The 15,245-nt window shown below is 40.9% G+C and overlaps 1 protein-coding gene across 2 annotated transcripts in view; it reads right to left on the bottom strand.

Annotated features, from left to right (window-relative positions):
* CHD2 (chromodomain helicase DNA binding protein 2) overlaps positions 1-12,495 on the bottom strand; it is a 122,682-nt gene extending 110,187 nt beyond the window's left edge. For both annotated transcript variants that reach the window (XM_089653101.1, XM_089653102.1), the window contains exons 1-2: positions 12,003-12,495; positions 11,533-11,654 (exon numbers count right to left, since the gene is read on the bottom strand). In XM_089653101.1, coding sequence (XP_089509227.1) covers positions 11,533-11,597 — 65 coding nt within the window. In that variant the 5' untranslated portion in view covers positions 11,598-11,654; positions 12,003-12,495. The remainder of the gene's footprint in view (positions 1-11,532; positions 11,655-12,002) is intronic.
* Positions 12,496-15,245: the final 2,750 nt, after the last annotated feature.

Genomic DNA, 15,245 nt, shown 5'->3' with positions numbered 1-15,245 from the left:
TGAAGGTAAATCTAAAGGAAATTTAACAAGAAAATTGTAGTGTATGGCCAGCCTAAATTTGTGTTTTGGAAGCAAACTGGTATTTTATTTATTTCAGGTACTTAGCCCGGTTCACATCTATGCGGCTGTGCTTTGAGCAGACACGAGAGCCCATTCATTTGAATGGGCTCCCGTGCCCAGTGACATGCAGAGAAGAGGACTACTTCTGAAAACGCAGCCCACAGGGGAACCTTTGTTCCCAGTAGGGTTGCATTTTCCAGTGTGGGTGGCATGCCATTAGAACTAATGGCTCCCACCCGCGGGTCCGCAGTCCTCTGTGCAGGTGGTGTGGCTGCACGGATTTTCATGTGGATCCGCAGCGGCACCACCAGCGCAGATGTGAACCTAGCCTCATATAGCGCCATCAATTTACGCAGCACTTATTTCAGGTACTTATATAGCGCCTTCAATTTACGCAGCACTTTACATATATATTGTACATTCACATCAGTCCCTAACCCTCAAGGGGTGTACAATCTAAGGTCCCTAACTCACATTCATACATACACATACTAGGGACAATTTACACAGGAGCCAGTTAACCTACCAGCATGTGGGGCAGCACAGTGGCTAAATGGTTAGCACTTCCGCCTGGCAGTAATAGGGTCGTTGGTTTGTATCCCAACCACAGCACCACCTGCCTGGAGTTCGCATGTTCTCCCTGTGCCTGCGTGGGTTTCCTCCGGGTACTCCAGTTTCCTCCTACACTCCAAAGACATGCTGGTAGGTTAATTGGATCCTGTCTAAATTGGCCCTTGTATATAATTGTGAGTTAGGGACCTTAGATTGTACACCCCTTGAGGGTTAGGTACTGATGTGAATGTACAATATATATGTAAAGCACTGCATAAATTGACGGCGCTATATAAGAACCTGAAATAAATAATGTGTCTGGAGTGTGAGAGGAAACCGGAGCACCCGGAGGAAACCCACACAGGCACAGGGAGAACATGCATAATCCAGGCAGGAGGTGCCGTGGTTGAGATTCGAACAAACAACCCTAGTACTGCCAGGCAGAAGTGCTAACCATTTAGCCCAGTGGTTCTCAACCTTCCTAATGCCGTGACCCTTTAATACAGTTCCTCCTGTTGTGGTGACCCCCAATCATAAAATTATGTACCCAGTAATTATAATTCATGAGTGTCGTTTTACCTCCAATACTGCTGCTTTCAACACAGCAGCTGCTTTTAACAGAGTAGCTGCTTTCTACACAGCAGCTGCTTTCTACACAGCAGCTGCTTTCTACACAGTAGCTGCTCTCTACACAGTAGCTGCTCTCTACACAGTAGCTGCTCTCTACACATCGGAAATATGTGTTTTCTGATGGTCTTAGGGGACCCCTGTGAAAGGGTCGTTCGACCCCCAAAGGGGTCGCGACCCACAGGTTGAGAACCACTGATTTAGCCACTGTGCTGCTCTATATTTTGACAAGTGTCTGGTTCAATGGGAACTGTATGCTGTGCGCACACATATATGTACCTAGAAGAAAGCGCACAAAAAGTAAGTCGTTATCAGTTTGCCACAACTTGAATGTGTACAATGTATGCAGGTCTAGGAGGGTAAATTTCACAACACACAGGAGGAAACTGCGGTTTCTGAATATTCGTATCTCGGAGAACATAGAATTGTGTAGAGGAAGTAGGATGTGTGTGTCGGCAAAAGACAAACCTCCGAGAATAAAAACAGCACAGAAGAACCATGGGACTACTGAACACATTCATGAGCCATCAAATGAAAGGAGATGAGCTGCTAAAGGTCTCATGGCGGATTTAGGTTAGGTTCACACCTATGCAGTTTGCGTTTGAGCCGTTTCTGCATTGCGTTTTGGCCGCATTTTTGATGCATTTTTTTTTCATTTATATTTTTCTTGTTGCTAGGCAGATTAAAAATGCATCAAAAACGCACTACATGCTTTTCTGCAGCGTCTCCATTGAAGTCTATAAAACCAAAACGTTGTGTTTAAAAAAGTCCCCGACCCTTTCCAAAAAACGCACCGGGTGAAAATGCAAAGATGTGAACCTGTCCCATAGGAAATCATGTTAAATGGACTGCTGTGCGTTTCAGGAAAACGCTTAGGTGTGAACCTAGACTTAAGGCCGTGGGGCAGATTTAGAGCTCTTTCACACAAACCTTCCGATCGGGTCCGCCTGCTCATTTTTCAGGACCCGATTGAAACCTCCATTCTCCTCTATGGAGCGGCGGGTGTAAAAGGACATGTGTCCGTTTACAACCGTCGACATCCAATCCGCCAAAAAGGGATGGATGGGGATCCAATTCCTCTTCCGTCTGAACGGATAAAAACGGACAAGCGATCCATTCTCATCCGACCGCCCATAGAGGAGAGCGATCAGCTCTGTGTCCGCTCTGCAGCAGCGGAGCAGACACAGAGCTGTCATCTGCTTGCTCAGAGGAGAGATCCCCCACTGAACAAGCGGATCCGCCCCGTGTGAAAGAGACCTAATGCAGGCCATAGACCGGTCAAACATCGGCCGATTTAAAAAAAAAAAAAAAAAAACCTAAAAATCGGTCGTTCGTTTGGCCGACGTTACCACCAGCGCTAAAAAAAAAAAAATCGGCCGACCAAATCATAAAGTTCACAACCAGGGGCGGACTGACCATTTGGAAACTCGGGCACTGCCCGAGGGCCCGGGGTCAGTAGGGGGCCCCATGAGATGCCCCTGGTACCTTTTCATAGGCTTTTTTTGAGTTTGGGCAAGGACACAGGGGCCCCATGATCCCCTATTGCCCCATGAGTTGTCAGTCCGCCCCTGTTCACAACATAACGTTTTTCCCTTGCAGGTCACGGCTCATGCGTGGATTTTTTAATCGGTAAAACGATCGGCCAATTTGCCCATCATTGCCGGGAAAATCGGCCATGAATTTTCCAACATGACCGAAAAAAACAAATGTGCAAAAACCCCAAAAAAACAGCCGACCAATTAACCCACTAATAGTGCGAAAATTATCCAATTTTTTTTTTCGGCTGATTTTCGAACCGTCTATGGCCGGAATTAGGCTGGCCATACATTATACAATTTTCTTGCGATTTTCTGGTTTAGATTTACCAAAAACTATATAATATGAGGTCAGACCCAACAACACTTTCAATTGTATCCAATTAGGCAAGCCCTAATTGTTTATTTATTTCAGGTACTTATATAGCGCCATCAATTTACACAGCACTTTACATATATATTGTACATTCACATCAGTCCCTAACCCTCAAGGGGTGTACAATCTAAGGTCCCTAACTCACATTCATACATACACATACTAGGGCCAATTTAGACCGAAGCCAGCTAACATACCAGCATGTCTTTGGAGTGTGGGAGGAAACCGGAGTACCCAGAGGAAACCCACGCAGGCACAGGGAGAACGTGCAAACCCCAGGAAGGTGGTGCTGTGGTTGGGATTCGAACCAATGACTCTAGTACTGCCAGGCGGTAGTGCTAACCATTTAGCCACAGTGCTGCCCATGTTGAAGGTAAATCTAAAGGACGTTGGACAAAAAAATTGTATAGTGTATGGCTAGCCTTACTGAAACTGGAGAATGCAAGATCTGGTGCAGCTGTGCATGGTAGCCAATCAGCTTCTAACTTCAGTTTGTTCAATTAAGCTTTGACACAAAAAAACCCCCAAAAACCTGGAAGCTGATTGGTTTCTGTGCAGGGCTGCACCAGATTTTGCACCATGCAGTTTTAATAAATCAATCCCCAAATCCCGGTGCTATTTGCTAATTGAAATCGCATCGAATGAATGTCGGTGTCCTAACGTGCGATCTGCTGCAGCGCACGCTCTAAAGTAGTTCTTGCATGACTTCTTCAGCAGTTTTGCTCCGATTTCACATACATAGAATATAATAGAAATCGCACTGCAAATTGCAAGAAATCGTTGAAAATCTTCACAAGTAGCAATAAAGTGTTCAGAAATCGCACAGGTGATGTGGACTGAAAATAAATCAAATTATAACTACTTAAGCTGATCATACATTATACAATTTTCTTGTTCAATTTCCTTTAGATTAACCTTAGGTTCACATCTGTGCGGGTGGTGCCGCTGAGGATCCGCATGAAAATCTGTGCGGCCAGAGAGGAATGCAGACCTGCGTTTTCGGAAGTAGTGCAGGGACTTCTTCCCTGCGTCTCACAGGCACGGGAGTCCATTCAAATGAATGGGCTCTTGTGCCCGTGCAAAACACGGCCCGCATGGCTGCATAGATGTGAACCGGGGGTTACCTTCCACTATGTAGTGCAAGAGCATGCCAGACTGCACCAGGGGCGGACTGACCATTTGGAAACTCGGGCACTGCCTGAGGGCCCGAGGTCAGTAGGGGGCCCCATGAGATGCCCCTGGTACCTTTTTCATAGGCTTTTTTGAGTTTGGGCAAGGACACAGGGGCCCCATGATCCCCTATTGCCCGGGGGCCCCATGAGTTGTCAGTCCACCCCTGGACTGCACACAAACTGAAAGTGTTTAGGTATGACCTCCTATTATATGGTTTTGGAAAATTGTATAATGTATGGCCAGCCTCAGAACATGTGATTAGCAAAGCTTTTTAGAGTGTGGGGAGGGCATGTTGACACATAGTATGACCCACCCTTGTTTGGATGATTGGATCATGATTCAATCAACCTCCTGTGTTTGGAAACTGAGGCCCATCCCCCACCCCATTTGTTAGGTAGGACACAGGATTTATATATGGAGCACACATTGCTTGCTGCAAACTAATGCCAGCCATACACAGTTAGAAAATCGTTTGATACGCTCGATCATGTGATTTGATAAACATTAGTGGACTATTTTCGATTGAAATGCAAATTTTTATGGCAAAAAAATGAACTGTAATGTCAGAATTTTTGAGCCAAAACGATCGATTTTCTAAACAGTAGTGGAATCGTTCCAAAAAATCTACAGCGCGTGCCTCGGTTTGTGAACGCCTCGGTTAACGTCATTTACGGTTTACAAATGAAAATCCATTGAAAACAATGCCTCGGATTACAAATTTTTTTTGCAATACGAACGGATTAATTGGTTTTCAATGCATTTACAAGTTTTTTTTATCACATCTCTGTACAGTATTTATACCTTTAAAGTGCACTTTATAAAAAGTTTTGAACAGATAAAAGACTTTTTTTTTTTTTACTTTTTTCTGACTTCCGGAACGGATTAATTGGTTTTCAATGCATTCCTATGGGAAACTGCGTTTCGGTTTACAAATTTTTCACAATGCGGTTTGGACGGTTTTTTGGCCCAAAATAATTTGTCAAAAAAATCTCGAAAAAAGGTGAAAAAAAAACGCAGCAAAATGTTAATACAAAAATGCTAATTATTGTTATTAAAATGCCCTATGTGCATGGAGCCTAAATCAACCCCACTTCATGATTAAAGGTGGCCATACATTGTACAATTTTCCTTTAGATTTACCAAAAAACATAATAGGAGGCCAAACCTAAACCCTTTCAATTTGTATGCAATCAGCCAGTCCCTTACACTACATAGTTGAGCCCGGGTTCACACTGATGCAGTGCGGTTTCTGAACCGCATCATAATCAAACCCCGTTCCTACGAACTGGTGTGTATTTTAAGTTAACGTCACCCCAAAATCAGTGCGCAAAACGCAGTGCGATGTTCACACCCATACAATCTGATTCTAGTACGGCTAAAAAAAAAAAAAAAAAAAAAAAAAAAAAAAAAAAAAAGGGTCCTGCACTTTTTGTGGTGCGGATGCGTTGCAATTTGAGCCATATAAAATGTGTGGTTCACATTGCACCGCACAGAAATCGCATGCGATTTGCACAGGAATGCGGTGCCGTTTCTATGCGAATCACATACGGCGTGCTGCAATGGATCGGTGTGCACCCGGGCTCAAGGTAAAATTGAAGAAAATTGTATAATGTATGGCCAGTTTAAATCCATCAATCTCATGTGTTTGGAAACTGAAGCCCCACCCATTTGTTAGGCAGGACACAAGTGCCGACACAGGATTTATATATGGACCATATGCTGTTTGCAGCACACTTGGCTAACCTGTTTTTCCAGCTGCCTAACAAGTCCCTCCTTGTGTAGTCCCACCACATGCACTAGAAAGCTACAGGGCAAGCTGGCCATACATTTCCTTGTTCAATTTCCTTTGTAGTGCAAGGGTCTGCCCGACTGCATACAATTTGAAAGTGTTTAGGTTTAACCTCATATTATATAATTTTGGTAAATCCAAAAGGAAAATCGTATAAAGTATGGCCAGCCTTGCTTACAAATCCACTGCTTTATATATCTTAGATTGTAAGCTCCTAGGATCAGGGCCCTCCTATCCCTCTTGTATTGAACTGTATTGTTGCTGTATTGTCTCCCGTTATATTGTAAAGCGCTGAGAAAACTGTTGGTGCTATATAAATCCTGTATAATAATAATAATATATAAATCCTGTATAATGATAATATATAAATCCTGTATAATAATAATTATATAAATCCTGTATAATAATAATAATATATAAATCCTGTATAATAATAATATTAATAATAATAATATTATATATAAATCCTGTATAATAATAATATATATAAATCCTGGATAATAATAATAAATAAATCCTGTATAATAATAATAATAATGTTTGGCTCTATATAAATCCTGTATAATAATAATAATAATATATAAATCCTGTATAATAATAATAATATATAAATCCTGTATAATAATAATAATAATAATAATATATAAATCCTGAATAATAATAATAATATATATATAAATCCTGTATAATAATAATAATAATAATATTATTATATATAAATCCTGTATAATAATAATAATAATAATATATATAAATCCTGTATAATAATAATAATAATAATATATATAAATCCTGTATAATAATAATATATATAAATCCTGTATAATAATAATAATAATAATATATATAAATCCTGTATAATAATAATATTATTATATATAAATCCTGGATAATAATAATATATATAAATCCTGGATAATAATAATAAATAAATCCTGTATAATAATAATAATAATGTTTGGCTCTATATAAATCCTGTATAATAATAATATGTTCGATGGTCATATAAATCCTGTATATACGCCTAAATGGTTAGCACTTCCGCCTAGCAGCACTAGGATTGTTGGTTCGAATCCCAACCACAGCACCACCTGCCTGGAGTTTGCATGTTCTCCCTGTGACTGCGTGCGTTTCTTCTGGGTACTCCGGTTTCCTCCCACAATCCAAAGACATGTTGGTAGGTTAATTGGCTCCTGTCTAAATTGGCTCCTGTGTAAATTGTCCCTAGTATGTGTATGTATGAATGTGAGTTAGGGACCTTAGATTGTACACCCCTTGAGGGTTAGGGACTGATGTGAATGTACAATACATATGTAAAGCACTGCATAAATTGACGGCGCTATAGAAGTACCTGAAATAAATAATAATGTGTCTGGAGTGTGGGAGGAAACCGGAGCAGCCGGAGGAAACCCACACAGGCACAGGGAGAACATGTATAATCCAGGCAGGAGGTGCCGTGGTTGGGATTCGAACCAACAACCCGAGTACTGCCAGACAGAAGTGCTAACCATTTAGCCACTGTGCTGCCCTATATTTTGACAAGTGCTGGTTCAATGGGAACTGTATAATGTGTGCACACATATATAAAGACATGCTGGGAGGTTAATTGGATCCTGTGTAAATTGTCCCTAGTATGTGTATGTATGGATGTGAGTTAGGGACCTTAGATTGTGCACCCCTTGAGGGTTAGGGACTGATGTGAATGTACAATATATATGTAAAGTGCTGCGTAAATTGACAGCGCTATAGAAGTACCTGAAATAAATAATAAGTTTGGTGCTATATAAATTCTGTATAATAATAATAATATCTTTGATTTCTTTAGTCAGCAGTATTAGATTGCTGTACCATGCTGGCCATCAATGACGCAGACAATATCCCAAGCGAGCTCCGACAGCAGTAAGAATGTTTCAGGCGATTTGTTACAAATGAGCAATTTAGAAAATCTGTGTTGGAAAAGAAGTTGCAGAGCTGAACATTTCCCCCGATCAAGTGAAAGGAAAGCAGGCTGAGCTGAGCACACAGTCTATTCCCGGCCAGCTTGGTCTTTCTTGCCAAAAAGGGAGTGCTGTGCCGGAGTGACATCACACCGGGGGCGGGCGCAGCCCAAGCCTATGACGCCCACAGTTACCAAGGGATCAGACTAACCAATCAGATCCACGGAAGGCACAAGATGGCCTTTGAACTCCTAGAAAGCAACTTCCTCCTCCTGCTTGTGGAGTGCACACAGAGCTCGCAGAATGTCAGCCAAGCATTGCAGCACAAAGGAAAAGCCATTTTGTGACTCAAATAGAAAACGCTAAAATCCTGTTTTTTTTATCCTCTTCCTTCACATTTTCACACGGCACCCAATTCTATTCACTGATCACCCCATACTGCTCAGCATCCTTCTTTTAGGAATAACGTAGATATGAAAAAAACACGAGTATTTAACGAAATAGCTACTATTTTATCCAAGGCATTTTCCTAAAATGGCTGCCAGTCACAAAATGTACTGCAAGCAGGGGGTTATAGAGGGAAGAACGCAGCAAAAATGCGTCTGGTTTGCCTTTTTTTGGAACGTTTATAGTGAAGCAGACCATCTGAATCCGCTTGTGATTAAAAATGGTGACAGTTGTGCATTAGATTTTATGTGGTTTGTTTTGTTGTTTTTTTTTTGTTTTGTTTTTTTTAAAAAGAAACTGTCTATATGTCTTTTAAACACAGCTTTGTACACCAAGAGTACATATATCTCAATAATCTGTATACCAATACACATACATACAGCCCCAAATGACGTCTGTCTGCTGCAAAACATACATATATACTTCAACCATTAACTCTTTACCTACATGAACCCTCAACCCAATCATGTGAGTAATATACCATGTATGCTCTGAGTACCTGGCCTTTGAGGGTCACAAAACACCAGTAATTCAGCTCCAAGATGATTTTAGTAGAATCACATGTGGTTGTAAAGTGTGAGGCTGAGAAAATGACACCTAACACAGGAAGCAAAACTACTACAAAGTGCCAAATACAACATCTAAACAAGTGGACGAAACTTCAAAGAAAATAAAAAATAACCTAGATTGCCTTGCTGTTATCAAAAATGTTCAAAACAAAAAATAAAGAAAAGCAAAACAACACTGTTTAATATGTTTATTTAGTGAATATAAATTCTAAAATAATAAGATCAATAAAATCATCAGGAAAAAAAAATATTGTCCAAGTATAAACATCACTATAAATAAACCATCAGCAGATAATAGATCCATAGACAAACTAGTGGAATAACTTAGAATAGGTCCAAAACAATGGAACGCTCTTAAAATGATAGGTGGAAGTAGGTTTCAAAGTGTATATATGTTTGCAGTATGTATGTACAGCTTATAGTATTCGTATACGAGTATCACAAAAATATTTTTGCATAATACAGTATATAGTTTCAACAGTATTTTGATGTGATACCCATTTACCAATACTATATACTGTAAAAAAATATATATATATTTTTTTAAATACCCATATACAGGCACTTTTTATTTATTTATTAGCCATGTACAGGGCACTTTTTTTTTTTTTAAATAACCATATACAGAGGACTTTTTTTTTCTTGTAATACCTGTAAACAAAACATCCTTATATCTTCTTTTAATACCCATTAACTGGACACCCCCCCCCCTTTTTTTTTTATTAATATCAGTATACAAACGTACCTTTTAAATCATGTTTTTTAATGCCCTTTTGGTGGGTAAACTTTACACTGGGCGCCGTTAAATTATTTTTAAATATATATACACTGGGCACCTTTATTTATTTTTTAATACTCATACAATGGGCACCTTAAAATGATTTAAAATACCCATGCACTGACACCTAAATAATTGTTTTAAAATACCTATACACTGGGCACCTTTAAATTATTTTTTTTAAATACACTGGGTACCTTTAAATTATTTTTTAAATATGCATACACTGGGCACCTTTAATTTTTTGTAAATATGCATACACTAGGCACCTTTAAATTATATTTTAAAACACACTGGGCACCTTTAAATTTTTTCAATATGCATACACTGGGCACCTTTAAATTATTTATTGAACACCCATACACTGAGCACCTTTACATCTAATATATATTACCCATACACTGAGCACCTTTATATTTATTATAAAATACCCATACACTGGGCCCCCTGAAATTATGTTTTAAATACCCTTGGCATGCTAAATATCCATTACCCTTACACTTGGCATGCTAAATATTTTTTTTTTATAATACCCATATACTTGGCACAATATCTCTGACATAAAATCAGCAAACATGCACTAGGTGGTTATACAAAATAATCTATAAATGTAACAAATTCTAACCAATATTTGATGCTTTAAGTTCTAAACATACAGTAAAATAAGCAGGAAAAATATCACAAAACTGTAAGCAAATAATGTATTAAATAGCATATGTGTGTATATATATATTTATTATATATGTGTGTGTGTATATTTTAGCATATATATATATATATACACACACACACACATATATATATACACATACATACATATATATATATACACACACATATATATATATACATATACACATACATACATATACACACACACACACACACACATATATATATATATATATATACACATACATACATATATACATACACACATATATATATACACACACACACACATATATATATATATATACACACACACACACACACACACACACACACATATATATATATATATATACACACACACATACATACACACATACATACACACACATGTATATGCACTTTGGTGTAAGCTGGTGATGAAATAATGCAAAAAAAAAAAAAAAACAGCTAATATAAAATGTCAATAAACGTATCAAAATGAGTAACTGAATGTATCATAAAGGAAGAAAGGAAAATAAATGAGAGCAGGTCTGTGACAAGGGAGCACAGACATCCCCTATTCGCCCCCAGAGATCATTGGATGGATTAATTTGACATAATTTACACCGAGGCTTCACTGTGGCCTGGTGTGCAAAATAAAACTTCTGAAATTGTGAAGTGAACAAAAAATGGTGCAATGCAGTGGAGGCTAAAAAAGCACAAGGTCATGTGTGAAGAGGCATGAAAAAAGGATGAAAATGAGAGAATTGATGGTAAAAGAGAGGAGATGTATGGTGGGGGCTCAGTGTCAGAGTCTATGGAGGGCCCTTTCCTAGACTTTCCAAGTTTCCAAAATTAGCAGGAAAAATTAGGGTGTGGCAATGAGGGATGTCAAGGTCAGAGCTGGAGAGAAAAAGAGGAAAAAGAAAATGTGTCCTAAAATGTGGGGGTGTCCTGGAAGTGGGGGCCCATGGGGAGCAGGTCAGCAGTCTCTATAGGACAGGAAAGTTGTTACAAAGTTATACAATGTCCTACCTGGATGCATTGCTGTGAGCAGATCCTTCCTCCTCCTCCCCGGATTTCTCCTTCTTCCTCATCATCTTGGATTGGTTTAGGGTTCAGGTGTGTAGGTGGGGGATGGGGGGTCCAGGTATTTGCTGTCAAAAGTTGAAAGAAAGGTGAGATCCCCCCATGCTCGCTCTATAGTCTCCCTTCCGATCCCTTGCCTGGATCTCCGATCGGGACTGACACAAAGCACACCAACCCAGGGGGGGAGGGGGGGACAAAGACAGGGAACCCCTAAAAAAAAAAAAAAATCTTGCTCAGGGGTGCTCCCCCAAATCACAACTTTAATGCCGGATGATAAAGCCGATGCAAAAGTTTGCTGCCTCGCCCCGGAATAAATACATTTCACGATTGCGTCATCGGGCAGAAAAGTGGCCGAAAAACCCCAAAAACCCCGAAATCCAGCAAAAAAAGAGGATGGATGGAGTGCCGGAGCTCACCTGTTCAATCCAAGGGGGGGTCGGCTCCCGGGAGCATTGCAAATCCTATTAGCGGTAAACGTCCGAAAATGTGAAAAAAATGAGAAAAATGGGGGTAAAACCTGGGGGTGCGATGGTGGAGGAGGGGTGCAGGGGTGCGGAAGAGGGGTGCAGGGGCGCGGAGCCGGAGAAGCCGGAGTCGGGCTGCGCTCAAATATGGAGGAACGCCATGAAGCTGGAAAACAACGAGCGGACTCCTCGGCTCTCCTCTCCCTCTCCGGATCGGGGACGGGGGGAAAAAGGTCGAAAATGCGCGGATTTCAGGGGCGCAGGGCTCCCCGAGGGACACAGCTGGGGTGCCAGGAGGCAAGGGGCTCCCGGGAGGGGCCCAAAGTTCGGCAAAGTTGGGTGGAAGTGGAGAAGGGAATGCGGAGAGCTGAGTGCGCTCTCTAAGGCACAGCCGCCATCTGTAGCTCCTTCCCAGCTCTGAGCTCTGCCTGTGATTGACACTCTCTACATTTACCCCACAACTCAGGTGATGTACAAAGACCCACCCCTTCCATCTCCACCATCAGCAATGGGGTCACTGGGAGAATGGGAAGGGGGACACCCTCAGAGATTGGGGAGACTTCATTGTCCAAAAGGTGGGGGGGGGGGGTGGTGAACAAGGAGGGGGGCTGTACACCCTTTGAGAGCCAGACAGGAAAGACTCATTAATAGCCTTTGTCTTCTTAGCATTAACATGCTGCAGTCCTGGAGATAATCACTTCCTGTTTGGACAGGAAGTAGGATAAAAGTCAGCCATTTTGTGGAGATGGGTGTAAGATGGCTCCTGCCATAGACTGAAGCCTTGACCTGCTTTGTTGGAAGTAGTGTAGGGGGGCAGATGGGGCTGATAAAAAGGCACATGTGATTACCTACAAAGGGTGTTGGAAACCATTGAAGAACCAGTGTTTTACTAAATTACTCCAAGGCAATTCATTTGACTCAATGGCGCCTCTCTAGTGGTTGGTGTTGAAAGCAGCAGAATTATCAGATGCCATAGAAGGCTGGCCAACCTAACCAAACCTATCCATTGACATCAATGTGATGATTGAACGTAATAGTGGCTGACCAACTTCAAACCCATCCATTAGAGTCAAGATGATAATTGGGCGCCATAGTGGCTGACCAGTGTCACCAAACCCATCCATTGACATCAATGTGATGATCGAACACCATAATGGCTGATCAACGTCAAACCCATCCATGAAAATGAAGGTGCTGACTGGGCGCCATAGTGGATGACCAAACCCATCCATTGACATCAATGTGATGATTGGAAGTCATAGTGGCTGAACATAACCAAACCCATCCATTGACATCAATGTGATGATTGGAAGCCATAGTGGCTGACCATGACCAAACCCATCCATTGACATCAATGTGATGATTGGAAGCCATAGTGGCTGACCATGACCAAACACATCCATTAACATCAATGTGATGATTGGAAGCCATAGTGGCGGACCAACATTATCAAACCCATTCATTGACATCAATGTGATGATTGGAAGCCATAGTGGCGGACCAATGTCAAACCCATCCATTAAAATCAAGCTGTTGACTGGGCGCCATAGTGGCTGACCAAACCCATCCATTGACATCAATGTGATGATTGGAAGCCATAGTGGCTGACCAATGTCACCAAACCCATCCATTGACATCAAATGTGATGACTGAATGCCATAAATAGCTGACCAACGTCAAACCAATCCATTCAAAATCAAGGTGTTGACTAGGTGCCATAGTGGCTGACCAAATGTACCGAAACCCATCCACTGACATCAATGTGATGATTGGACGCCATAGTGGCTGACCATCAAAAAAACTCAAACCAATGCAAAGGTCAGACTCCATGTTGGCTGCCCAAAACGTCAAACCCATCCATTAAAATAAAAGGCAATGATTGGATGCCATATTGGCTAACGAAACCAAACCCATCCATGGGGATCAATATGATGAATGGAAGCCACAGTGGCTGACCAATGTCAAAGCAATCCAATAAAATCAAGCAATGAATGGACGCCATATTGGCTGACCAATGTAACCAAACCCATCCATTGACATCAATGTGATGATTGGAAGCCGTAGTGGCTTACAAGCTTAACCAAACCCATCCATTAGCATCAATGTGATGATCAGATGCCATAGTGGCCGAATGGCAAAAATATCAAACCAAATGGGATGGTTGGAAAGACTCCATGTTAGTTGACCAACATAATCAAACCCATTACATTGAAATCAATGTAATCATGAGATGACATGGAGGCTTACCTACATAAATCTCATCTGTTGAAATGTGATGATCAAACCCTCATGGAGGGTGACCAACAAACCAAACCCATCCATTGAAATCAATGTGATGGATCAGATGCCATGGAGGCTTAACAACATAACCAATCATTGAAATCAACCGGATGATCAGACTCTGTATTGGCTGACCAACACAATCAAACCCATCCATTGAAATCAATGTGATGATCAGATGCCATGGAGACTGACCAACATAACCAAACCCATCAATGAAATCAATGGTGATCAGACTCCATATTGGCTGACCAATGTAACCAAACCCATCTGTTGAAATCCATGTAAAAAAGACACCATGGAGGCTGACCAATGTAACCAAACCCTTCCATTGAAATCAGTGTGATGCTCAGATGCAACAGGGGCTGACAGACAAATCAAACCCATCTGCTGAAATCAATGTGAAAAAAAAAAGCCATAGTGGCTGATCAACTTAACCAAACCCATTTGATGAAATCAATGTGATGATCAGACTCCATAGAGGCTGACCGACAAATTAAACCCATTCAATGGAAACATGATGGCCAGCCTCTGCCTACTTATTTTTTCCTAAGGTGGTCATAAAATAGATCACTTACATTAAGTTGGTGGCTAAAGAAACTGGCTTTGCCATTGCCAACATGAAATGGACACCAATAACTACACAGAACCCCCAAGGCTTCTGGTTCAAGAATTAGGCCACCATTTTGAGTGGTAAACTTTGGAAGTACATCTGGATTATTTCAGGCCAACTATTCATCGTTCTGTATATATTCTGGGGGAAAAAAGGGGACTAAAAACCAAAGTATGCAGGCAAGCAGTGAAATGGATCCCACCTCATTTAGGCACATTGAGCACAAGTGTATGAAGTATCATATGCAAGTTTGAGATGGTCAGTGGCAACCACAAGAAACCCCACTGTACACATTTAAAGCA

Source organism: Staurois parvus, unplaced genomic scaffold (assembly GCF_062004578.1).
Source record: "Staurois parvus isolate SC_StPar_1 unplaced genomic scaffold, SC_StPar_1.0 ptg000698l, whole genome shotgun sequence".
Taxonomy (NCBI): domain Eukaryota; kingdom Metazoa; phylum Chordata; class Amphibia; order Anura; family Ranidae; genus Staurois; species Staurois parvus.
Note: the sequence above shows the minus strand (reverse complement) of the source record. Positions and strands in the feature narration are given on the sequence as shown.